Source organism: Jaculus jaculus, chromosome 11 (assembly GCF_020740685.1).
Source record: "Jaculus jaculus isolate mJacJac1 chromosome 11, mJacJac1.mat.Y.cur, whole genome shotgun sequence".
In the NCBI taxonomy this organism is placed as follows: domain Eukaryota; kingdom Metazoa; phylum Chordata; class Mammalia; order Rodentia; family Dipodidae; genus Jaculus; species Jaculus jaculus.
Genome location: NC_059112.1, coordinates 104,788,250 through 104,813,065, shown reverse-complemented (window position 1 = coordinate 104,813,065; position 24,816 = coordinate 104,788,250). Strand labels below are relative to the sequence as shown.

Below are 24,816 nucleotides of genomic sequence, written 5' to 3'. Positions count from 1 at the left end.
CCTAAAATAGTTCCATATGCTTGAAAAAAAATCATGAGCCAGGCACTTTAATCCCAGCACTTGGAAGGCAGAGATAGGAGGATCTTCATGAGTTTGAGGCCAGCATGGGACTACAGAGTGAGTTCTGGGTCAGCCTGAGCTAGGAGACACTACCAAGAAAAAATAAATCATGAATATCCTAAGATACCATCTAGAAGACAAGAGGCACGCATCTAATGACCACCACTGTCACTTCATACTCCTGATATCACTTACAAACACAAATTTCAAAGAAATTAGGTGGCACTCAACCTTCCAATCACATGGTGATATCTGAAAGGCAATGTCCGCACACAACTCCCCAAACAGAAATGACTATCTCGCATATTTAGAGCCAAAGGATGATCTTATTCATGCTTAGAATACAGGGTCTGGTACCAGGTCTATGACCCCAACTGTCTAGAAGCTGAGGCAGAAGGAACGCAAGGTCTGCACAGCCAAGTTCAAGGTCAGATCACTAGTGGAACCTAGCCTTAACATTTTTAAAAAGAGGCACCAGGTAGGAAACTTGAAGTAGTATGTCATTAACATTAATGGAGTTCATATTTTAGAAAATCTATATATTCTAAATTATCTGTAGCACACTTTAGTAAACATGACCACTCATATCAGCTTAATCAGCAAGTGCCTAGGCACTAGGGAATGCAACCAGGGTCCTAGCTGAGCCTCCCCATGGTCCATGGAATGAGGGGAACATCTGATGAGGACTCTGCTGGTCCCTTGATATACCCGACAGAATTGCAGGTAAGTTCCATTACCTTTCGGAGTTGATTTGTGAAAAATAAGGTCTGCAACAGGCTGTTCATGTAACACGTCGCTCCCTGGTTCTTTAAACCAACATAGCCTGTGTGCTTCTTCGAGTCCCACCTGAAAGATCAGCCCAAGTTTAAGGGTAAACTGCAAGAGACACTTTCAGGCTTCTTTAATGTGCGTATTTGAGGGGCAGGGAGGCTGCTTTAGCATCAGTGGTATGGCCAAAATGTTACTGTTACATGGTATCACCTCTTCTCTAGCATTCTAAGGAATGAGTTCTACACACCGCTCCTTACTATGGACAGGCCTGTGTTCTCATTACACAGCTCCCATTTTGGTTGCTGGTCCATTCCAACTCAGGACTGCATTTGTTAGCACTCGTGGATACTGGTAAGGAATGTCCTTCTATTCGCATCAAACGTGACTCATAGCAATCTTATCATACACACATTACAGAAGCCAAATGCTTTTCAGTCGCTGAAATCCAACTTGTCTGTAGTCACATATTCAAGAAGAGACAGGAATGTGTACTGGACAAGTTTTACATTCAAGCTTTTAAAGCTAGAGTTTTTCCCCATTTACTTTTCTGGGTGCTGTTTGGGAGCTGAAGAGAAAGCCACAAAAAGCAGAATGCTCTTCCCTCCTCCACCCCACCTCCCAGTGTGCAAACCAGCACCATCACTAGTGAAGGCGTCATGGTGTCGGGAACCCAGCAGCCCAGGACTCTCAGTGGTGCCTACTGCACCCATGCTCCCACATGGCAGAGCCTCACACCCCCACAAAAGTACTCTCTGGTGTATGCATCAGCTGCTCTGGTTTCCCTGGCAGCTTGCGAGTTCCGTAAGATCTAAAGTCTAGCTGCCTGCGTAAAGTTACACGTGCAGCTGCTACTAACCCTACTAACCATGAGCAAGGGAGAGGTGGCCACGGTGTGGGTGGGAGGGACAGAGGAGGTTGCTGGCTAAGTGCGTCCAACTCAGAAGCGCATGCTGAAGCTTCAATAGGCGCACGGCTACCAGCTAAAGAGAGACTTACGCAACTCCATGGGGAGCATCAGCCTGAACAGAGACTTCAAAGGTGACCTTGTCATTATCTATAAATCCTTTCTCAGGATCGGTCACTTCCTATAAGAGTACAAACATGCAACTCAGAACACAAGCACCCACTTTACCCCAAAAGGACAAATGCCCTTTATACCCTACACTTAACAGACTCAAACACAACTTTTAAAATTTTGTCCCATTTTGCTTCTGATTTAGGAGTGGGTTTTTTTTTGGTATTTATTTATTTAAAATCATATTTTAAACCTTGGTTTCTGGAATAGCTTGGCCTCAAGAGAACTCCAGCTAGGGAGGAGCACCCCCCACACCAAAACTGGTCACCAGCTCTGCAAGAAGGGGCCAAAGTGAACAAACCTAGAAACAGCCACAAGAAACCATCAATTCTGACTCAGGACAGAGTCCAAAGAGTAATGTGTCTCCCCAAGAATGATAAGCCTGTTAACACTTAGCCAGGATATGGTGGCACAGGCCTTTAATCCCAGAACTTAAGAGGCAGAGGTAGTAGGTCCCTAAGAGCTTGACTGAGGCCAACCTGGAACAGACTGAGATCCAGGTCAGGCTGGGCTAGACAGACTCTAGCGGGTATGAGGATGGCGTGAGCTAACACTTGAGGGGCTGGGGAGCACAAGGAACTGAGTTTGAATCACTGGACCCATGGAAGGCTGCATGTGGGGCATGCACCTGTAATACCAGGGTCAGATATGCAAGGGCATAACGGGGCCTGGGCTTGCTGGTTAGCCAGTCTACCTAAATCAACGAGCTATGGGTTCAATGAGAAGATCAGCCTCAAAAACATGTGGAGAACAAGTGAAGAAAACACCCAAGGGTGACCTCTGGCCTCCACAATCACATGTGCAAATACCTGTAGACATGCATGCACACACACTCACACACATTGACATTTGAATCCACATGAGTATGCTAAACACGTATGCCGGAAAAGCATATACATTCTCAGAAATCTGGCCAACTTACAGCAAAGTGAAATTCACTCTAAAATGAATGTAAGAACTTAAAAAACAAAAAGAATTAGTAGGCTAGTACCAATTCTTGGATTATGCAGACAGAACACAGAGCTACTTACACTCCAGGCCATAAAATTGGAAAATCCCCAGTCGTTTTCCTTATGGAAGAACAAATGGCTGATGCGGCGACTGAACGACTTGTCCTCGTCTCTGCAGTTCATGATCTTCAGCACTGCTTGCGCATGGCAGGACCACGACCTGTTCAGAAAGATCACCTGAGCCTTAGTTGATGTGTTTCAAAGTGCTACACCAGCACATGAACAGTTTCTCATCAGACTGAGTTGCAGGGAAGCCAAGCCTGTCTCTACCTTTGTTGGGTGCTCCTGTGGCTAGACCCATCATGACTTTACATTTGAAAGCCTCAAAAGCTTGAAGCTCAAGTTGTCAATGCCATCTGTAAAATGCGAGTTCCCTGACTTGAAGCAGCGGTCTTAACAGAACTATAGCTCAGCACAGTAGTGGTCCAGCAGAGGCAAAGCCCTGGGTTTTGGCACTACCACAGCAAAAAGGGAGGAAGAGAGAACACAGAAGCCACAGAAATAAAAAAAGCAGATGAGCTGGGTGTGGAGCCACATGCTTGTGACTCCAGCATTTGGGAGGTTGATGCAGGAGACTGCTGTAAATCTGAGACCAGTGTACACAGTGAGCTCAAGGTATAGGGTACATCATAAAACACTGAGTGTGAGGGGTGGGGGAAAGAGCTAGATGTGGTAGTTCATGCCTTTAAACCCAGCACTGGGGAAGTGGAGGCTGGAGGACTGCCATGAGTGTGAAGTCTAGGCATGTCTGAGCTACAGAATGTGTTCCAGGTCTAGGCTAGAATGAGACCCTGCCTCACTGAGCAGAGGAAGGAACGAGGTAATGCTCCCGGATCCTCAGAAAGCAAGCGCTGAGGGCTGGATACGCTGTAAGAGGGAGCTCCATGACACCCCACCTGTGCAGTACTACCTGGGCACTAAGGAATTTGGCAAGTATGGGATCAATTTACAGCCAACAGAGAGGCCAGCCACTTTAAAGGCCTAATATTCATGATTTGTAATAGAAGCAGAGCTATGACGTGAGCATACCCACTGACTTCTGGCGGCCTCTTTCTAACTGTTATTTCAGTGGTCACTTTTACTTACTTGGGAAGCTATGGGAGCCAGAGGGCTCACTTGCTCCATGCTACCATGTAGACCAATATTTGGCTGAGCACAAATACAGCCCAAACATCAAGTCATAATAGGCACACAAGAAAAAAATGGCTCACTCCTTTAATCCCATCACTTGAGAGGGGAGACAGAGATAGGAGGATTGCTGTGAGTTCAAGGCCACCTTGAGATCCAGGTCAGTCTGGGCTAGAGCAAACCCTACCACACTAGATAAATAAATGGGCCTGGGCTACAGTGTAAGGCTGGTTTGGTACTTCTTTTCTGACAGTGCTGGGCTTCAACCCCAGGTCCTTTCACATCCTAGGAAAAAGCTCACCGCTCTGAGCCACTCACTGAATAGCTTGTCACTTCTTTAACATTACGAGAAGATAACACGTGCAATGTTCCCTGGGCGTCTAGAGCACAGCCAGGCTGCTGCCCTCTGGAAAACACTTCCCACAACCCCCAGTGTTGCAGCCGTGGTGGCGGGGAGACCAGAGCACATGAAGCAGAACAGCGCAGTCCAAACCACTCTCCAGCAGAATGGAATTTCAGAGGGGAAAGTGTGGGGGGCGGGGAGGGAATTACCATGGGATTTTTTTTTATTTTTATTTTTTATAATCATGGGAAATGCTAATAAAAATTTTAAAAAATTAAAAAAAAACTCTCCAGCAACCCTCTGGGCTTCTGACATGACAGTAACTGATGAGGACTGAGGGGAGATCCATAAATATGAGGTGAAATCATGGGTAAAAGGCTTGAGCTGCTCCTAGCATGAAGCCAATGAAGTTCAGTTCTATCTATATAAATAGAAGGACCAACGGGGCTTTTCTATTAAGACTTTTCTTGTTTTCTTTATGACATGGTCTCATATAGCACAGGATACCCTTGAACTGATCCTTATGCCTCTACCTCCCAATGCTAAAATAATATTAGGACATTTTACAATAAGCATCTTTTTTAAAAATTATGAGTAATTTTCCCCCTAAAGTAAGAGATCCACATTTTGAGACAGAGTATGGGCAAGCAAGGGCCTCCTGCTGCTGCAAAGAAGTATGTGCATCTAGTTTTATGTGGGTAGTGAGAAATTGAACCCAGGCCAGCAGGCTTTGAATGCAAGTGCCTTTAACTGCTAATCTATCTCTCCAGCCCCACAAAAATGTTTTATAGGTTGAGTCAGCCAAGAAACAAAATGAAACTCAGTGAGAATGATGGGATTCACTTCCTATAATGTAGGATCATGACTTGCAGATTTGTAGTTGCATCATGTAAACTCTTACGTGGAGTCAGATTCGGCATTGCACTGGAGAAAGAATCCTACGCTTTTTTGGTGTGGTCTGTCTGGATAAAAGCGTGGCATCACCATAATCTTCCATGGCAGATTTCGCACAAAACACGGAGGGCTAAGGACCGACTCACTCAGTCTGCTGAAGCGCTCGACACAGAACTGAAAGGTTGCCTCGGAGCGCCAACTGGTGTCTGCAAGAAAACATGCCATCAATCACAGAGCCAGGGCATTGGCCAAACACGCATATATACTGGAGGTAGCTGTTCTATGTCATCTCAAGCCACTGGCTGAAAAATGACAGTGTCATTTCCAATTCATAAGCAGGCTACTAGGACAGTTCTGTATTCTGGATTCCCAACCCCAAGGGCTCACTTACACACCTGCTCGTCTCTAAGAGATGAGCATCTACCTACCACAGTTTCACTCCTGAGGATTCCAGGGACTGAGTGAAGGGACAGACTTCAGAGGAAGGAAGGTAAAGAGTCTAGGGCACTCAGGAGAATACCACTGCCCTGGGGAGCACATGTAAAGGCCAAAGAATGGCTACATCGGCCAGACAGCCCCATTATCATCCCTCAGATCACAACTTTTGTGAAATACTATGCTGGACCCATTATAGGGGGAATGTGTTTTAGGTACAAACCTGATATTCTAATAGTGAGCATAAAGCAACAGGAATTATGGTTTTTCCCCCAACAGTAACTCAGAGCAGAGGCTGAAGGTCTCAACTTAAAATGCTGCTATTTACTGGCAATTGGCAAGTGGCCACAGGCCAATCAGTAGACAAATATAGCAGTATCGCACTGTGTGCTCCTGTGACCACCCTGCCACAGCTGGTACTGACAGGCATTGCTGAGGCATTATGAAGCTGTTGCAGAAGGCCTGTCTACACCGAGGAGCTTGTAGGGACTGAAGGCCACACCCTGAAGGGCCTCCAGTCTTTCCACAGCACAGAACCAGGTCTTCTTGGCATCCCTAACCACAGGATCCCAAAGCCCAAGCAAAATATGACTTATGAAATGTATGTTCATTAATAAGGACACCCTGCCACCCAACAAACCCAGGCCACTATCCATCTTCAAACTCTAAACACACTGAATCCTCAGCAACTTCTGCTTCTCAGTGAACCGAGGTTACTAGAAGTGTGCAACTACCAAAATTGTTCTTAAGAAAACATGTCCATCAGTCCTCACGAGAGGGTATTCTTTACCAAAGAAATAAAAGCCAAAAGTCTCTGTGAGGGCATTTTGCTTTCTTTCGGCCCCCTTTTTGTCACAGCACATACCCCTGCCCTTTCACTCAAGGCAGGGGCACTTCTGTAGACAGCAGCTGTAGATAAAGGCATGTTTAAGAAGAGACCTCAGCTATAACTGATCTGGGCCTGTGGATGGGAGTAATCCTTTTCTCCTGGTGAGGGGGAATCCTAACAGAAAGAAATTAGTTTAAGACAGTGTCTACAATAACTTGGCAGAAAGGGTATGCCATCTCCTTTTATGGATATGAAAATCACATGTGAGCAGCATTAATTCCCACATTATAGAGGAGTGAACTGAGATATGCTGAATTTAAGCATTTATAAAGGGATGGTACATCTTCTACTCCCAAGATTTGTGGACACACTAAGCATTGATCGTAGCTCTGGTTTTAACATGTACCCTAGCGGAAGCATGCCCCCATTAAGCTAGGCTGGTTGTATTATATAATTCAATCTGTAGAAGTGAATTCAATAAACACAAAATTGAAGCCTTTTTGTTCTTTCACCAACACATTAGTAAAATCCTTGAATTCTTCTTTGTCTTCAAATATTACATATTAAATATTAGTATATGTTACTCTATGCATTAAGGAAAAGCTATATACATAAAAAGAAACAGGCAAGATTGAGCGCGGCTCCCAGGCTGATCACACATGGTACGCGCTCCGTCATGCCGCAAGCTCAGCCCTGTCCCAGCTCGCGCTTCCTTGCACTACTCAGTGTAGCAGGTCACACTGGACCGCCGCCTCGTATTCAAGGCACATTCTTAGAACAGGCTGAAGCAGCTCAGCATAAACCTGTGTGCATCAATGTTAAGCCTGGGGTGCAGCTCTGTTGTAACACATATGGTTAGGGGGGGAAGGCTCAGGCTAAATTGCCAGCACCAAACATAGAAAACTTCACTTGGTATTCATACTAGAGGAACACTGAGATTTACAATAGATAAACAAATAAAGGCCTATGAAAAAAAGAGAAAGACTTGATATCCATCTGTAAGATAAGGAACCAAGCCGGGTATGGTGACACATGCCTTTAATCGAGAGACAGAGGTAGGAGGATTGGCATGGGTTCAAGCCACCATGAGACTACACAGTGAATTCCAGGTCAGCCTGCTGAGACCCTACCTACCTCTGCGAGGAATAAAAATGATAAAGAACCAGATGATTACCCTCATATATAGAATAACATGACACTGACTGATAAAGGTCACTGCCTCAAAAAGCAAATGCACAGGAGATGGGACCCCCACATATATTTTTGTAACTTTTGTGAGCTTATAGTTTTTAAAAAAGGACAGAGGAGACCCTGAGGGACCTGGCACCCAGCATCAGTGTGTGACGGGATGGAGGCAGTCGGCCTGGTGCCACTGCAGCCACCACTCCACGCCTGTCATTCTCGTGATGGCACGTCAGGCTCCTGCCAACAGCTGTCATCACCCATGCTAAAACCACACTCCTCGATAACCCACTGGCTCCAATCCTGCCCCAGCGGGACCCTGGCGTGCTGGCAGTGGTTACCAGTCAGTCCCAGAGCCCCTGCTCTCCCACATTCACAACCTACTTATCTCTGCGGGCAAAGGACAAGAGACCAACACGGACTTCAGATGCAGGCACTAGAATGGGACCCATTTCTCCAACTCGTGGTCTGAGGTGACTGTTATCAAACCTCAGTTAGTACCTGTCTGTGGAGACACACAACCAAACCCAGATCCACCGAGATCTGAATCCTCACAGGCTGTGTATTTGCTCTAAAACTTCTCTTAGCCATCTATGGCAAAAAAAGTACTCAATAAACCAAAATAAAAGAATAGATATGACAAGAAGATATGTCATCTGCCCATTAAATGCTCCCTTCCTCAAGAAAGCATCTAGTCAATTCTGCTACACTGGTATCCTTATGCCAGAGACATTCCCTACTGAGAAGGACCTGGGAGCAGTCAAGCCACTGATCATAAACTGACCTAAAGCCCGTATTTCCGAGGTCCTATATCCTAGTTTGACCTGTTTAAAGAAGACTGATTCAAAGAAAGGCCAGCATCTGGGGAAATAATCAACAAGAGCCCACAGAGAAGTACAGGGCAAGGTCACCATGAGCTGAAGCACGCTGGACACAGAGCTCCTCAACCTTCCAAAGAGTCCTGAACCCTGTCGCACCTCACTTATACCCTGGCACCAGACCTACATAAGCACACCATGGCTGGAAAAAGGCTGCTCTAAGTTCTGCTCCAGAGCCCTGCCCTCCCGTGCCTTTGGCCACGCTCTGACTCCTGGGCCACTGGACAGCTCCAACTCTGAATGAAAGGACTACTGCTCTGCTACTTCTAAGAACCCACACAGGGAACTTCCACTTACTGGTCCTGCGACTTACTGTCAGTGTTCACTACTAATAATTCAGTAAAGTGTACCTCAAAAATAAGGGCTCTGCCTCATTATACCCTCATAACAGTGGTTCTCAACCAAAGCAACCCAGGCCCCCAGTAGGTATTCGGCAACGTCCAGAGGTGTGTTTATATTAGTCATTACTACAGGTGGGGAGTGGGTAGGGATTGGGAGACATTACATCCTATGGTGCACAGGACAGTCAGTCCATGGTGTTACGACTGCATCTGTTTCTCCCGGCAAACACTACTCATAAGGGGAAAAATGCTTGAACCACAGTGCTCTGTGAGTGCACTACTGCGGTGGGGGGCAGGCTACTGCTCCACACACAACTCAACTAACCCCAATGCACGCCTGGCCACCTTCCCAAATTACTCTCTGAACCACTCTCTGGCATCTCTGCTGTCTAAAGTAAACCAATGCCCAGTAGCCAACGAGACCATGCCCACACCGTTGCCCTTCATCTACAGTGGAAAGCGCACTCCACAGGGAACAAAGCAGCGGGGTGTAGCCCACGCCTCTTTACCTTCCTCAGATATTGCCTCAGCCAGCTGCCAGGGGTAAACCGCACTGTGAGAGAACTCTCAACTGCGGCTGCAGTTTCGCATGGAGGCTGAACTTTTGGCAGGAGGTCTGAACAGCAGTCCTTCTGGTGGTGCAGCCCGTGCCTGATGGTTTCTTTCAACTGCCCCGTTACTCCCCTGGGAAGGACACAACCCTCATGAGGATTGATGGACATGCTTGTACAGAACATGGTTTCATATTATACTGCAAGATTCCAGGGGCTGCATAAAGCAATTACTGGCTGCTCCCTTCTCAGGATTTTGACTGGCAAATGTTTAGGTCTCATAAGCTGATAAATCAAAGAAGAAATGGTCTTGAAAGAAAAGTGGTTCCCTACAAATTCCCATGCATGTACATATGCAATGTCTTCACAAGAGAAAGCTAGAGGAGAGTCGGCAGGGTGTACGGGGCCCAAAGCTTGACTGAATTCACACCTGACAGGAGTGGGGAGGGCGGGATTTGCAGCCACAGCTGACTGAAAGACACTAGATGAGAATGCAGTGGAAAGCCAAATCCCAAGGCCTACAAGTATTTTGCCGCAAACAAAAGGAAAAGGAGATTTAGGTCTACCTGACTTAATGAATCTAACAGTGGCTGGAGACCTGTGGGTATGACAAACACCCATTACTACATACCTCTTAACTTTCAACCCCTTGCCTGGGCTGGGGAGAAGCAACTTACCTTGACATTTTGTGCAATCTTGAAACTCAAAACAAAAAGAGGATTCTATATTGTCCTCAGATAGGAGCTCTTGAAAACTAGCTACTCTAAAGAAACTCATAAGTACTCAAGAAAAAAGGATGGATGGACCATGTGTTTCTGACAGATCACCTACATTGTGAGTGGCGAGTCACACTTACCGTCCTCCATGTCCTCCTCGGCATTGCTGTGCCCATCACTCAGGGCCACATTCCCATTGATGACGGGGTTCTGAGTAATTCTTGGTGGGTCATCGGCATCTCCAGCTTTAAGTAAAATGAAGAACTCTCTTGAGTGTTACTTTCATGGTTAAAAGGCACAAGTATGCTACTTCTCCCCCGGCCCAATAAGTGAATATTAAGAAATAAAATCTAGATACAATTTTGCTTACAAAAAAAAGGGGGGGCTAGAGATGGCTTGGCGGTTAAGCCCTTGCCTGTGAAGCTTAAAGACCCTGGTTCGAGGCTCGATTCCCCAGGACCCACGTTAGCCAGATGCACAAGGGGGTGCACATGTCTGGAGTTCGTTAACAGTGGCTGGAAGCCCTGGCGTGCCCATTCTCTCTCTGTGTCTGTCTCTGTCACAATCAAATAAATAAATAAAAATGAACAAAAATTTTTTTAAAAAATTAAACACGAGGCTGGGCTTGGTGTATATTGGTGTATACCTTTAATCCTAGCACTCAGGAGGCAGAGGGAGAAGGCCTGCCATGAGTTTGAGGCCACCCTGAAACTAATCAATGAATTCCAAGTCAGTCTGGACTAGAACAAGACCCTACCTCAAAAAACTAAAAAATATCAGAAGTCTTGACTGAAAAACTGGGTCTCACGCTAGTTCAAGATGACCAAAATTCAAGCTGTACCCCCAGATTGGCCTCATACTCTTGGAAATCCTTCTATCTTAGTCTCAGGAGTGATAGACCACACCTGGGTTAACTTTTAAACAATGACTGACAAACTGTAAATTTCAGTTAGTGCTCATCCACTAATATATAGCAAAATATCTCAACACTAACACAGATCTGTGACTAAGTTAGAATAAAATAGCTGGGTCTGTTAGCTGATGTCTGTAACCTCAGCATTCAGGAGGATGAAACAAAAGGATTGCCATCACTTTGAGACTGCTTCAAAAAAAAAAAGTAGAGTAAATCAGAATATACAAAACTTGAGAAGGGGTCTTGATATATATAGGCCAGGCTGGCCCTGAGCCGAGTGCTGGAATTATAAGCATGAAGCACTGTCTGGATCAAACCTTAGAGGGGTTTTTTGTTTGTTTGTTTTGTTTTTGATTTTTTAAATTTTATTTTCGAGGTAGGGTCTTACTTCAGCCCAGGCTGACCTGGATTTAAATCTGTAGTCTCATGGTGGCCTCGAACTCACAGCAATCCTTCGACCTCCGATGCGTGCCGGGATTAAAGGAGTGTGTCACCATTCCCGTCTCCACACTTTATGGAGTTTTGTTGTTGTTTATTTTTATTTATTTATTTGAGAGCAACAGACAGAGAGAGAAAGAGGCAGAGGGAGGGAGGGAGGGAGGGAGAGGGGAGGAGAGGAGAGTGGGTACGCCAGGGCTTCCAGCCACTGAACTCCAGATGCTTGTGCCCCCTTGTGCATCTGGCAAATGTAGGTCCTGGGGAATCGAGCCCTGAACCGGGGTCCTTAGGCTTCACAGGCAAGCACTTAACCGCTAAGCCATCCCTCCAGCCCAACTTTACAATTTTAATTGGCTAGTTTCCCCTTTAAGTCCACTGGTGGCCTCCTACCCAGAAACTCAAGGCAACTTCAGTGCAACTAACCAGGGCTAGCCACACCTTGTCTGGAACTCCTCTGGCACAGAGAACACTGCAAGGGGAAGTGAGTTCCAGCTCCACAAGGGAGGCATGCCTTTCTAAATAGCTAGGTGTGTGTGTGGGCTTCACAAAGCCCAGCTGTTCAGAACCGTGGACAGCACCAAATGGTTTCTAACTTTCAGCTGCAGCTTGAAACTTTGCCACAAACTCCTAGTATTAAATTGTGCCTCTCTCATAACTCTCAACACCGTAGAGATAGATACAAACCTTCCCGATCAGACTTAGACAGGTGTTTAAGATCACTTTCAGTGTCAACATCTCTTGTTCATTACCATCAGTATACACACTTGCACTAGAAAGCAATTCTAAAAGCATATGCTTTTCAATACATCCCTTGACCTCTATGCTCTGCGGTTTGTTTTGCTTGTGAACAGCAGAGTTTGGAGAGGAAAAGGATCTTTTGGCGACAGTCTGCCTTAGAACTTGTAATCCTCCTGCCTCAGCCACCCAAAGGCTGAGATGACACGGCAATACAGTTGAGTGTCAGAGACCAGGAATATGTGTACATTTAAGCAAGCAGCTGAACCATCTCTCCAGCCCCAGAATAGGCAATTTTTAAAAATTTCCCAATAAACCAGTTAGTTCCACAAGATGGGAACACGATGTGTCATAGTGCTGGAGTGCTTGGCTAGCACTGTGTTCACACTGAGCACTTTACAAAGACAAGCCTCGGGCTGGAGAGATGGCTTAGCGGTTAAGGCACTTGCCTATGAAGCCTAAGGACCTAGGTTCAACTCCCCAGAATCCACGTAAGCCAGATGCACACGGTGGTGGCACATGTATCTGGAGTTCATTTGCACTGGCTAGTGGCCCCTTATGCACTCATTTTCTCTCTTCACCCCCTACCTCCCTCTCTCTGTAATATATAAACAAATAAAGTAACTTAAAAAAGACAAATCCCTTGAAATGTCTATAAATAAAATAAATCAATTAGCATTCTACTATTTGTATCTCACTCAGAAATAGCCCATTAGTCTTCAATATGCTGGGTACTAGAGAGGGGAAATGAAGGGGGTATTGTTTTGATTTGGTTTGGTTTGTTTTGGGCAGGATCTCACTCTGTGGTCCAGCGTGGCCTTGAACTCAAGAATTAAAGGTATGAGTCACAATGCCCACCTGTACTTCATATGTTTATTAAATGGCACTAATGAGAGATGGCTTAGAAGTTAAAGCGTCTGCCTACGGAGCCAAAGTGGTCATGAGTCTAGGGATGTAACGCCTGCTGGTATCTGGCTAAATGCATATACTATGCTCACCAAACTGGCCAGTAAGCACTTTTCTTAATGTTCATACTCATATATTAACACTACTCTCACTTTTGGTTACAGAAGCTTCTCTTTTCAGATGGTGGTGACCTCTGCGATGACTCAAAAGACACCACAGTGCTGAGAAGTGGCAGCAACAGAGCGCTCAGCACTGAAACATCTTCATCACAGCCTCCAAGGCTCAGGGTCGCTTGTGGAAGAGGTGGCGGGGAAGAATGTATGAGCCAAAGGAAGGGTAGGACTGCTTACAATGCAGTCTTCCAGACCCCAAATGGCCTGGATATCCATGACCTCAGAGCGCCTGACACTACCTACACAGGACCAGTATAGTGGGAAATGATGGCAGCAAAATAAAAGTGAGGGCTGGAGAGATGGCTTAGCGGTTAAGTGCTTGCCTGTGAAGACCCTGGTTCAAGGCTCGACACCCCAGGATCCACATTAGCACGCATCTGGAGTTCGTTTGCAGTGGCTGGAAGCCCTGGCGCACCCATTCTCTACCTCGCTCCCCGTCTTTGTCTGTCGCTCTCAAATAAATAAACAAAAAATAAATAAATAAAAGTGATTGAGAGGGGAGGGGGGATATGATGGAATGGAGATGTGTAGGGGAAAATGAGGGGGAGTTATCGTGGTTTATTGCCTATAATTATGGAAATTTTCAATAACTAAAAATATTGAAAAATAAATAAAGCATTACAGGCTGGGCTTAGTGGCGCACACCTTTAATCCCAGCACTCAGGAGGCACAGGTAGGAGGATCACTGTGAGTTCAAGGCCAACCTGGTGAACTTCAGAGTGAGTTCTAGGTCAGCCTGGGCTAGAGTGAGACTCTACCTCAAAAAAAAAAAAAGGAGGAGGAGGTAGTTGGGAGAGGACTTGGTGCTTAAGGTGCATGCCTGCAGAACCTAATAAGCACCCGGTTCGACTTTCCTGGTCCCACATAAGCCAGATAACCATGGTGGCACATGCACCTGGAGTTTGTTTGCAGTGGCTAGAGGCCATGGCATGCCCATACTCTTTCTCTATCTCAAATAAATAAATAAATAAACAAACAAACAAACTTCTTAAAGACATAAAAATGGAAGCATTACAGGCTGCCTGTCTATCAAGCCCGCACGTGCTCGCCCTCACAGAGGCGGCCTAGGCTTGTGCTTGCTCTCCCCCGCTGGCCTCCATTTGTGATGTCATAACAGAACTAACATCTCACCAAAGAACACTCCCAAAGTCTCTGGAAATTAAACAGCACGAACTGAATACCTAAATCTTACCCCTTTATGAGGTAAGACACTAGAAAAGGCTCAAGTGCCACATGTTGGCTTTGACATTTTCTGTCATTTTATAAACATTGATCAAAAATCCCCCGGAATGCGAGGAATGGTGGGACATGCCTTGAATCCCAGCACTCAGGAGGCAGAGGTAGGAGGATCGCCATAAGTTCAAGGCCCCCCCCCTAAGACTACATAGTGAATTCCAGGTCAGCCTGAGCTAGATAAAATGAAACCCTACCTCAAAAACAAAAAAAAAAAAAGACGACGACGAAGAAAATCCCCCTAAAAAAGTCAGGACAGGGTATAAGGCTTGCCCACTAACTAATCACAGCCTGCTAACCAAGAGGTGGTGCCTTGGCTTCAACATCCAACTGTCTCAGAGTCACCACATCTCTCCCTTAAAGACTACTTTAGACAGAGAAGCCAGAGACCAATCTTAGACCCCAGGCAGTCACATAGCACCTTAGGGACGGCATGTTTTCATCCCCACTTGGCCACCAATTCAAAGTGTGTTGTTTACTTCTCCTCTCTTCCCACATTAAACCCTTCAGAACATTACTTAATATGAAGGTTATAGAAACAAGAAGAGGTTGCAATGTAGCTGAGTTGTAAAGCCCTTGTCTAGCAAGTTTGAAGAGGCCCTAGGTTCAATCCTCAGTACCACCAAAAAGGGGAAAAGAAAAGGAGAAAAAAAGAGTCGGAGAAGAAAAAAAGGACAGTATCATTCTGCATACATAACACTACTACCTAACAATCCCTAATACATTCAAGGAGAATAAACGAGTTATGTGGGGACTGGTTTTTTAAGTCCTAAATCACCTTCTTGCCCAAGCCTGTAGTTCCCAGCCATGTCTCATAGTTCTGGAGTCTGGGCCGGGGGCGGGGGGGGGGGGGGGGGGGGGGGGGGCGGGGGAGCTGGGGAAGAGAAGGTTCCATCATCCACACCAGTGATTACATAGAACTTACAAGAGTTAAACACCTCAACATTCTTTTTTTTAAAGCACCTGGCAAAAAAAATCAACAACTTCATCAATTCAGAAAAACAAAATGACCACAATACCAAAAAGCAGATAGTAATAGAAGAACCAGTAAAATCCAAAAGAAGCCTTGAGTTTTGTAATAACAATATACTAAGGTCAATTCCGTAACTGGATCTCTGGTAATGGAGACTTACCAGCAGGAAGGGTATACCTGGTAGGAGATAGCTGAAAACTCCTTATAACAACTCTGCAACTTTTCTGTAAATCTAAATTACTCCAAAATAAAAAGCTTAATTTAGCCAGGTGTGGTGGTGCAAGCCTTTAATCCCAGCATGGATCACCGTGAGCTCGAGGCCACCCTGAGATGACGTAGTGAATTCCAGGTCAGCCTGGGCCAGAAAGACCCTACATCCTGAGTGGGGTGGGGAGAACAGGAAACACAGAAATTCTTTATACCTATGGAAGATATTTGAACTGATATAATGCATGAATTTTCCTCCCCCGCCCCTTTTTGTTTTTTTTTTGAGGTAGGATCTGACTCTGGCCCAGGCTGACCTGGAATTCATTATGTAGTCTCAAACTCAGCCATTCTACCCTCTGCCTCTCAAGTGCTGGGACTAAAGGTGTGCACCATCCTGCCTGGCTGCCATGCAATTTTTAATAGCTCAAAAACTTTTTTGAGCTGGGCATGGTGGTGCACGCCTTTAATCCCAGCCCTCGGGAGGCAGAGGTAGGAGGATCGCCGTGATTTTGAGGCCACCCTGAGACTCCATAGTTAATTCCAGGTTTGTATGTGTGTGGGATATGTATGAGTTTTTGTATGTCTGTGGGTATGCATGCATCTGTATGCATGCATGTAGAGTGCAGAGGTCAAGGTTAGGTGTTTTCCTCAGTCACTTTCTACATCATCATCACTTTGTTTTTGTTTTGTTTTGCAAGGTAGGATCTCAGGCTGACATGAAATTCACTCAGGGTGGACTTGAACTCTTGGCAATCTTCCTACCTCTGCCTCCCAAGTGCTGCTATTAAAGGCTTGCACCATCACACCCGGCCACCATTACTACAGTGTCTCATATAACCAAGGCTGAGGATGACCTTGAATTCCTGTCCCTCCTGCTTCTACTTCCAAAGTACTAAGATTACAGGTGTGCTCCTCCATGTAGTATGTATGGTATGTCTATGTGTGGTATAAGTGTTTGTGCAGACATGTACAGGCCAGAGGAAGATGGGGTGTCCTCTATTTATGTTCCATTTTGTGTCCCTGAGCTTTTCCACTAGACTAGTAGGACAGGGTGCTCCAGCTTTTTATGTGGGTGATGATCCTTATTTTTTGTAAGTCTCTTAATGAACTTGCTGCTCACCAATTTGGCTAGACTACATAAGACTAGCTAGCCAGCCAGTCAACTGGCTTTAGGAATCCATTGTCTCCATCTTGCCAGAGTTGAGATTAAAGACATGTGATGTGTGTCATCATATCAAGTTTTTATGTGGGTGCTAAGGACCCAAATTCAGGTCCTCATGCTTGTATGGGAGCCCTTAACTGACTGAGACACCTCCTCAACCCCAAAACATGGATGCCTGTGTCAAGCCTTCAGGGCTGCCTTCACTCCAAACGATGCACTAGACCACTCTGTCTTGCTGCCTGTGCCAAAGCACTCCAACGGCTTATCACCTGCTGGGCATTCTGACCTGTAATAAGGCATCAGCCAGGTGCTTTACAAAGGCAACCATCAAGCACACTGATACTCAAGATCATAATCATACCAAAGACTAGGAATGCTAACCATATGATCAGACTCCTGCACTAATTCGACATATAGGAAAATCTTCCAGTTCCTACTCAGCTCCATTACATCATAATGTTCCAGTTCATTCATCCACAAAAGTCTGCATGGTGGTACACGCCTTTAATCCCAGCACGTGGGAGGCAGAAGTAGGAGTTCTTTGATTTCAAGGCCACCCTGAAACTAAATAGTGAATTCCAGGTCAAAGTGAGCTGCAGTGAAACCCTACCTGGGCAACCCCCCACAAAAAAGTTTGCAGGCCTGAAATCTCCTTATACATATACAATCACAGCCCCTAAAAGGCTTAAGCAGTAAGTAAGCCTTGACTGAGGCTTTCAGGTCATCTGAACAAGATAAAGGGTGGTTGGGACCCAGAATTCAGTGACATGGAAAAAGACAAGTCCTTTTGTCTTAATGTGCTTCTAGAGAGTGGTGATGGATGGCACTGGAAGCACAGAGGCAGGCCCTGGGCTTCACATGGAGCTTCCTCACCGAGACCTCAGAAAGAGCTGCAGAGGCAGCAGAGACACTGGAGAAAACAAAGCAAGGCACAGCAAACCATCATCAGAATCTCATTTAAATTTGTTTTTATTTTACTATTCATTTACAAGCACAGAGAGGGAAAGAATGGGTGCACCAGGACCTCTAAGTGCTGAAAACAAACTACAGATGCCTTCACTACTTTGTACATATGGCTTCATGTAGGTGCTGGGGAATCAAACCCCTGTCCTTAGGCTTTGCAGGCAAGCGCCTTAACTGATGAGTCATCTCCCAAGCCCCTGTATCTCATTTTATTTTTGTTTCATTTTTTTCTGAATCTCATTTTAAAGCTCCTTCCAGCAAATGGAATGAAAGCCTTCACCCCAACCCTGGGCCCTGAGAAGGCACTGGGATCCCTCATGGAAGAATAAAAGGTCAGGTGTGGGACAGGCCTGTACTTGGACTCTGCTCCTGCCACCTCAGTCCCTCTGTCCACCATGGCTACATGTGTCCTCAACATCACAGCAGAGGGAACCTTCCAAGCTACTTGCTGTTCCGCACAGACATCGATGGCAGCACTGACTTACGAGCCTCTCCTCTTCACTGTGCCAGAGGCTCCAGTCGCTCTAGGAGTTTCTTTGGCCATCTTATTAGCACTAACACTGGCTTAATCAAACCCATGCATCTAAAGTGTTTCTTGTCTTTGGATGCTGCACTGGTTATGTGGCTCCATGTATCCCTGACACTGGCAGGAAGCCCATTCCAGAAAACAGCCTGGCCAACTAAAGCAGATCTTCGGTCTGGTGCCTTTGGAGGCACCTGCAGAGGGGCCCAGGTGTTGGAGCCAGCACAGCCTGAAGAGTGGAAAGATATTTGTTTGGTTGAACCTTGACAGTGTAGCAATTCTGATTGAAACTGGTTACACTGAAAGTGAAGGCCCAGGGAAAGCTGCACAGTCTGTATGCTTAAAAACTATGTGATTCTTTCAATTTGGTTTTATTATGTAAAATCCATTCCCCAGAAACTTTACTACTGACCACATCTACCTGAACCCCCAGAGAATGAACCCAGTGATGGGCACTGAGGAGTGCAAGATACTCAGGGCTGGCGAGAGTCCGTGCTGCTTTTGCTACAGTCACTTCCACAAAACAAGATCATCTGTGGAAAAAAAAATATGTGTGTGCGTACAGACAGTCTACCGCAGCTCTACAACAATGGGTCTTTATAACATGGCCACAGAAGTGCCATGCAGGGAACATGAGGTCCCTTCATGGATTTGGCAGACTCCCCCGAGGCACCAAGTTCACAACCTGAGAGGAGAAATCTTTGTTCTTACCTTATTGCCTCCCTGCTGTTTGGATGTTTATAGCAAGTATGTATTCCTCTCATGAAAGAGCAAAATTACACACATCCCCAACAGAGCGACCGATTCCAAGAAAGTACAACTAAACTACTGGCTGAGGCAAGAGCTTCACCATAGTAGCCTTTGTAGGTTGTACACGAGGGGGCCTGAAAGAACTTTGTGCACTTTGAAATGGGCATCCAACTACCTCAGACGCCTGGCTCTGTTTTAAAACTACTAAAAAACAAAACAAGATGTGGTGATTAAAACTTTCAAGACCCCATCCCTGTGCAGGATGCACATCTCTAACTGCAGCTCCCAAGAGGCAGAGGTTCACCAATCTGAGGCTAACACAAGCTAAACTTGGGATGCAGAGATGACTAGTTGCTAAAGTGTTTGGCCTGCAAACCCTAAGGACCTGAGTTTGATTCATTCCCCAGTACCCACGTAATGCCAGGTGCACAAGATAGCACATGCATCTGGCGTTCATTTGCAGCAGCTAGAGGCCCTGGCATGCCCATTCTCCCTCCCTCCTTACAAATAAATAATTTAATTTTTGTATTCCTTTGAGAAAGAGTCAGAGAATGGGCATACTAGGGCCTCCAGCCACTTCAAACAAACTGTAGATACATGTGCCACCTTGTGCATGTGGCTTATATGGGTGATGGGGAATCGAACTTGAGTCCTTTGGCTTCGCACGCAAGTGCCTTAACCCACTAAGCCATCCCTCCAGCCCAAATATATTTTTTTTAATCAAAACTTTTAGTCAGGTGTGATGGCACCTGAGTTTGAATACAATCCTACCTCAAAAAGGCAGAAAAAGAAAACTTATGACCAAAGCACTTTCTTTCGAGCTGGAGAAATGGCTCAGTGGTTGAAGGTTTTCGTTTGCAAAGCCAGTAGGCCCATGATCTACCCCCTAGGAACCATGTAAAACTAGCCCATTCATATTCTCTATCTCTTTCCCTTTCTCTCAAATAAATGGTAAATAAAATATTTATAAAATTAATTAAAAAAAGATTAGGGTCTGCAATGACAAGCTCCCACTACTGTTTGACCAAGAGAGAGGCTACATCCAGTAGAATCTCCTTAAATTAGCACTGCTCATCCCATTTAACTATGCTGACTACTTTCTCCACTGGAGAATCTTCTTTCTTTTTCAGAAAGTAGTGAGACCCAAGGAAATAAACCACCCCTCACACATTAACCAAAGCCTAGGTGAAACCAGAGGAATTAGTGGAATGAGCAAGAATGCGGCTTCCATGGCGAGTCTGGCAATCAGTGCCAGGGTGAAGGAGACAGACACTGAGGATACTCAAAATATACCAAAGCAGAAACCCAGAGGCTCCTGAGACTTTATCACTGAAGGAGACTTACAACAAACCCACCACAACACAGGAAATTTTATGAAAAGGGGATGGAATGCTCTTAATCGGAAGGAGGATCACCATGAGTTCAAGGCCAGCCTGAGACATAGTGAATTCCAGGTCAGCCTGGGCAAGGGCTACAGTGAGACCCTACCTTGAAAAACCAAAAATATATAAATACATCAAGTGGAAGCTGGGTATAGTGATTCAGGTCTGCAATCCTAACGCTTGGGAAGCAGAGGCAGGAGTACTGCTGCAAGTTCAAGTCTGCACAGCTAGCTACAAGCCTCCAGGACACACTGCAAGATCCTGACCGTCCCTTTCTCCTTGCCAAATTTTTAAAGTGGTTATTTAGCAGAAAATTGAAAAAAAAAAACAAACAACAACAACAACAAAAAAAAGATAAAGCAAAAGGGGGAGGCTGAATAGATGGATTAGCAGTAAAAATGCTTGCCTGCAGAGCCAAAGAACTCAGGATGGATTTCCCAAGACCCACATAAGCCAGATGCACATGGTGGCATGGTCTGGAGTTTGTTTACAGTGGCTGGAGGAACTGATGGGGCCATTCCCTCCCTCCCTTTCTCTGCCTCTCTCAAATTAAAAAAAAAAAAAAAAATTTAAAGGGAAAATGTGTTTCAAAAGTGGTGATGTTACCTGGACGTGGTGGCACACACCTTTAATCCCAGCACTTGGGAGGCAGAGATCAGAGTTTGAGGCCACCCTGAGACTACACAGTAAATTACAGGTCAGCCTGAGCTAGAGTAAAACCCTATCTTGGGGGGAAAAAAGGGAGGAGATCCGGGCATGGTGGTGTACGCCTTTAACCCCAGCACCTGTGAGGCAGAAGTAGGAGGATTGCTGTGAGTTTGGGGCAACTTTGAAAATACAGAGTGAATTCTAGGTCACCCCTGGGCTAGAGTGAGACCCTGCCTTGAAAACCAAAAAAAAAAAAAAAAAAAAACCACACGGGGAAGGGGCTTAGTGGTTAAGTGTTTGCCTGTGAAACCTAAGGACCCCGGTTCAAAGCTCGATTCACCATGACCCATGTTAGCCAAATGCACAAGGGGGTGCACGCGTCTGGAGCTCATTTGCAATGGCTGGAGGCCCTGGAGCACCCATTCTCTCTATTTGCTTGCCTCTGCCTCTTTCTCTCAAATAAATAAAAATATACAAACAAAAACAGGGATTAGGGATGATATTAAGGGAGGTTAATGTCAGCACATTCCCCAGCTGGTGGGATCTTAATAAAAAAATTTTCTAGTTGGAAAGGGGCAATGGTAATGTTGAGAAGAGTGCCTAAAGAAGTTAAGCTCTATCAGGTTGTACCTGGATTGCTTTGGGCCAGGGAAGAAGGACAATGCACCAGGACAGACAGCCCTTTGACCATCTTTCCCCATAGACAGCAGGGTGCAGTTCAAACCACAGCAACTCTCATCAACTACCTGAAGACATTCTCAAGCCCATCTTCATTACCTATAGTCTTCCTGCAGCAAGACACAGAGGATGAAGCTCCTTTCAGAAACGATCATGAATGGTGGGGGGGGAGGTGTCAGCCAAGACGTCAGATCACTATCCAGGTACCTGCTACACCCTGGGGTGTCATCAGTCTGCAGCAAGCCACCCTACCAAACTCACACAACACGCTCCCAACAGGATGCCAGCTTAACTAGCTATTCAGAGGTGGACCTTCCCTGTTGGAGTAGCCTGGGCATTAATACCTAGTACACTGCCTTCCCAGTACAGGCCAGGAACCTTGTCACTGGCAAGGGTTCTTATTTATTCTAAAGGCAGAAGCTCCTTGGTAGCTTGTACTTTTTTCCCAGTCACCCAAAACTGTGAAAGTCACCAATTTAAGACTGGGACACCACACTGGCTGTCTCCCAGATTTCAACACTGATGGATTTGAAGCTCCTGTCAATCACACAACGAGCTTGTAGAAAGGCCACCCCAGTGTTTGTCAACAGCTGTGACTCAGCACAATGGCCACTGCCCCTCACCAGACTGTATTCACAAAACAGTGAGAAGCCAGTCCCCACAGGGTATGACTCCCACGCTGGCTCTTGAGTGAAGCAGCTCTGCTTTTCCTCTTCCCTTCCTGTTAGGATACTTGCTTCTCTCCACCCAGAGCATCCATTACCAGTTCACAGGTTCCCTTGCTGGAGACCAATGGGTACATTTCCCTCAGTACCTACCTTCCTGTGACTGTTTCCAACATCTGAGTAAGAAGCCTAGATCCCAGACTACAGGCGAAGAATGATCTGCTTCTCTTCAAGAATTTCAGCAAGTCTCCTTTTGGTTAGCCAAGGCATGTGTTAACTTACTACGAAAATGGCAGAACTGACTGCCTAGCCTACGCATGACACTTAAAATCCTGTTTCTTCCAACTTCCTTAAATCCAAATTGATTCAGACTAAGTACCTTATGAAACAGGTGGTTATTTCACACTTGACACTGTTATGGTGCATGTCAAGAACACCTTGTTATGGGCTGGGGAGACGGCCTAGCAGTTAAGGCAATTGTCTGCAAAGCCAAAAGACTTGGGTTCGACTCCTCAGGACCCACATAAGCCAGATGCACAAGGTGGCACATGCGTCTGGAGTTCATTTCAATGACTGGAGGCCCTGGTGTGCCCAGTCTCTCTCTATCTGCCTCTCTCTCTTGCTGATTCTTTCTTTCTCTCTCAAATAAATAAATAAATAATTTTTAAACTACCTTTTCACACCCTTTTCTCCTATGTTCTTCCTTTGCCCTGGAGACCAAGCAGCAATATCCAGGTTACACATCACCCATCCAAAAACTAATAACAACAAAAGTCAACTTAGAAAATTCTCTAAAGAAACCTTCAGTAATTTATGAAGGTCTATCAAAATTCTCCTCTGGGAAAAACAAAGAAAGCTTATGCTACTCAAGGTAACTTATGTTAAACAGCAGTAAAACTGAATTAGCAGTTATCAGAAGAGTATGTTTATGGTTCTAGCACCCTCTTCCACAAGGCCAACCGCCAGCCGGCTGGCCCCTCTTCCACAGCACTCAGCGGAGTTCACTGCACAGTATTTCCTGATTAAGAATCTCCCACAAGTCAATTCTGAAGAGGAACGAAGCATACAACCCAATGCTGAGCAAACGGGCAGCAGGTAGAGCGAAAGGTCTGCATGGATCTTTTGCAACGCACGGGACTGAAGTGATCTGCCGAACATGGTAGCTCACGCCTTTAAACCCAACCCAGCACTCGGGGCAGAGGTGAGTTCAAGGCCACCCTGAGACTACAAAGTGAATTCCAGGTCAGCCTGGGCTAGAGACACCCTACCTTAAAAAAAAAAAAGGAAAGAAAAGAAAAAATTGTGATCCTCTTATCTCTGATTCCCAAAGGCTAGGATTACAGGTTTAAATGTCAACATGCCCATTTCTGAATGGATTGAGCCACTTTCCTGGACTGTCCTTCCTACAGGGAAGGGCATGGCAAGGCAAGCAGTCCTATGAACAACCAGTTTTTGTAGAACAGACCAGTAAGAAGGTTGCGGCAACAGTCTCAGTAAGGGCCTCATTTTAGGTAGTGGCTGGTAGAACTGTTAACAGTATGTTGGGACCCACATAAGCCAAGGGGTGCATGGATCTGGAGTTCATTTGCAGTTGCTAGAATTCATGGAGTACCCAGTCTCTCTTTCTATCTGCCCCTCTCTCCCCCTCTCTGCCACATAAACAAAGCCAGGTGTGGTGGTCCAGCACACCTTTAATCCCAGCACTCAGGAGGCAGAAGTAGGAGTATCACTGTGAGCTCAAGTCTATCCTGAGACTGGGCCAGAGTGAGATCCTACCTCAAAAATAAATAAATAAATTTAAAAAAAAAGTTCAAAATAGGTTTCAGCTGCATAAGGCCTAAAAAGGGGGGAGGTGGGAACTGGAGATGTAGCTCAGTAGGTAGTACTTCGCATGCAAGAAGCCCTAGGCTCAATCCCCAGCATTAACTAGAGTGGCCTGGGCTATTGAGACCCTGTGTGGGGCATGGGTTGGGGCAAGGCACAGATACCCAGGACACATGTTAGACTGAGACTACTTTCCTAACCTACCAGGACATGATTCTGCATACCTCAATAACCATCCTGCCTTGCCTGTGGTGTCCCTTTTTCACCTTACTTGTGACCAAGTATATTCCTTCCAGCCGGCCACACCCCTCAGCAGATGTCTGTACTCTCATTCTGCATGCCCATCACATGCCTGGTGACATCTGTCTCAGCACAACCTCGGCAGGTATGTATGACCTCCTTTTCCTAGGCATGTAGCAACTGAGGCACC

The 24,816-nt window shown here is 45.7% G+C and overlaps 1 protein-coding gene across 2 annotated transcripts in view; it reads right to left on the bottom strand.

Annotated features, from left to right (window-relative positions):
* Usp7 (ubiquitin specific peptidase 7) overlaps positions 1–24,816 on the bottom strand; it is a 52,022-nt gene that overhangs the window by 23,105 nt on the left and 4,101 nt on the right. The window contains exons 1-6 of one of the 2 annotated variants that reach the window (XM_004652252.2): positions 10,354–10,458; positions 9,456–9,630; positions 5,289–5,487; positions 2,938–3,076; positions 1,828–1,916; positions 798–906 (exon numbers count right to left, since the gene is read on the bottom strand). In XM_004652252.2, the coding sequence (XP_004652309.1) occupies positions 798–906; positions 1,828–1,916; positions 2,938–3,076; positions 5,289–5,374 (423 nt within the window). In that variant the 5' untranslated portion in view covers positions 5,375–5,487; positions 9,456–9,630; positions 10,354–10,458. Of the gene's footprint in view, positions 1–797; positions 907–1,827; positions 1,917–2,937; positions 3,077–5,288; positions 5,488–9,455; positions 9,631–10,353; positions 10,459–24,816 lie in introns of those variants that run through there. The other variant, XM_045161554.1, reaches the window with a different exon arrangement.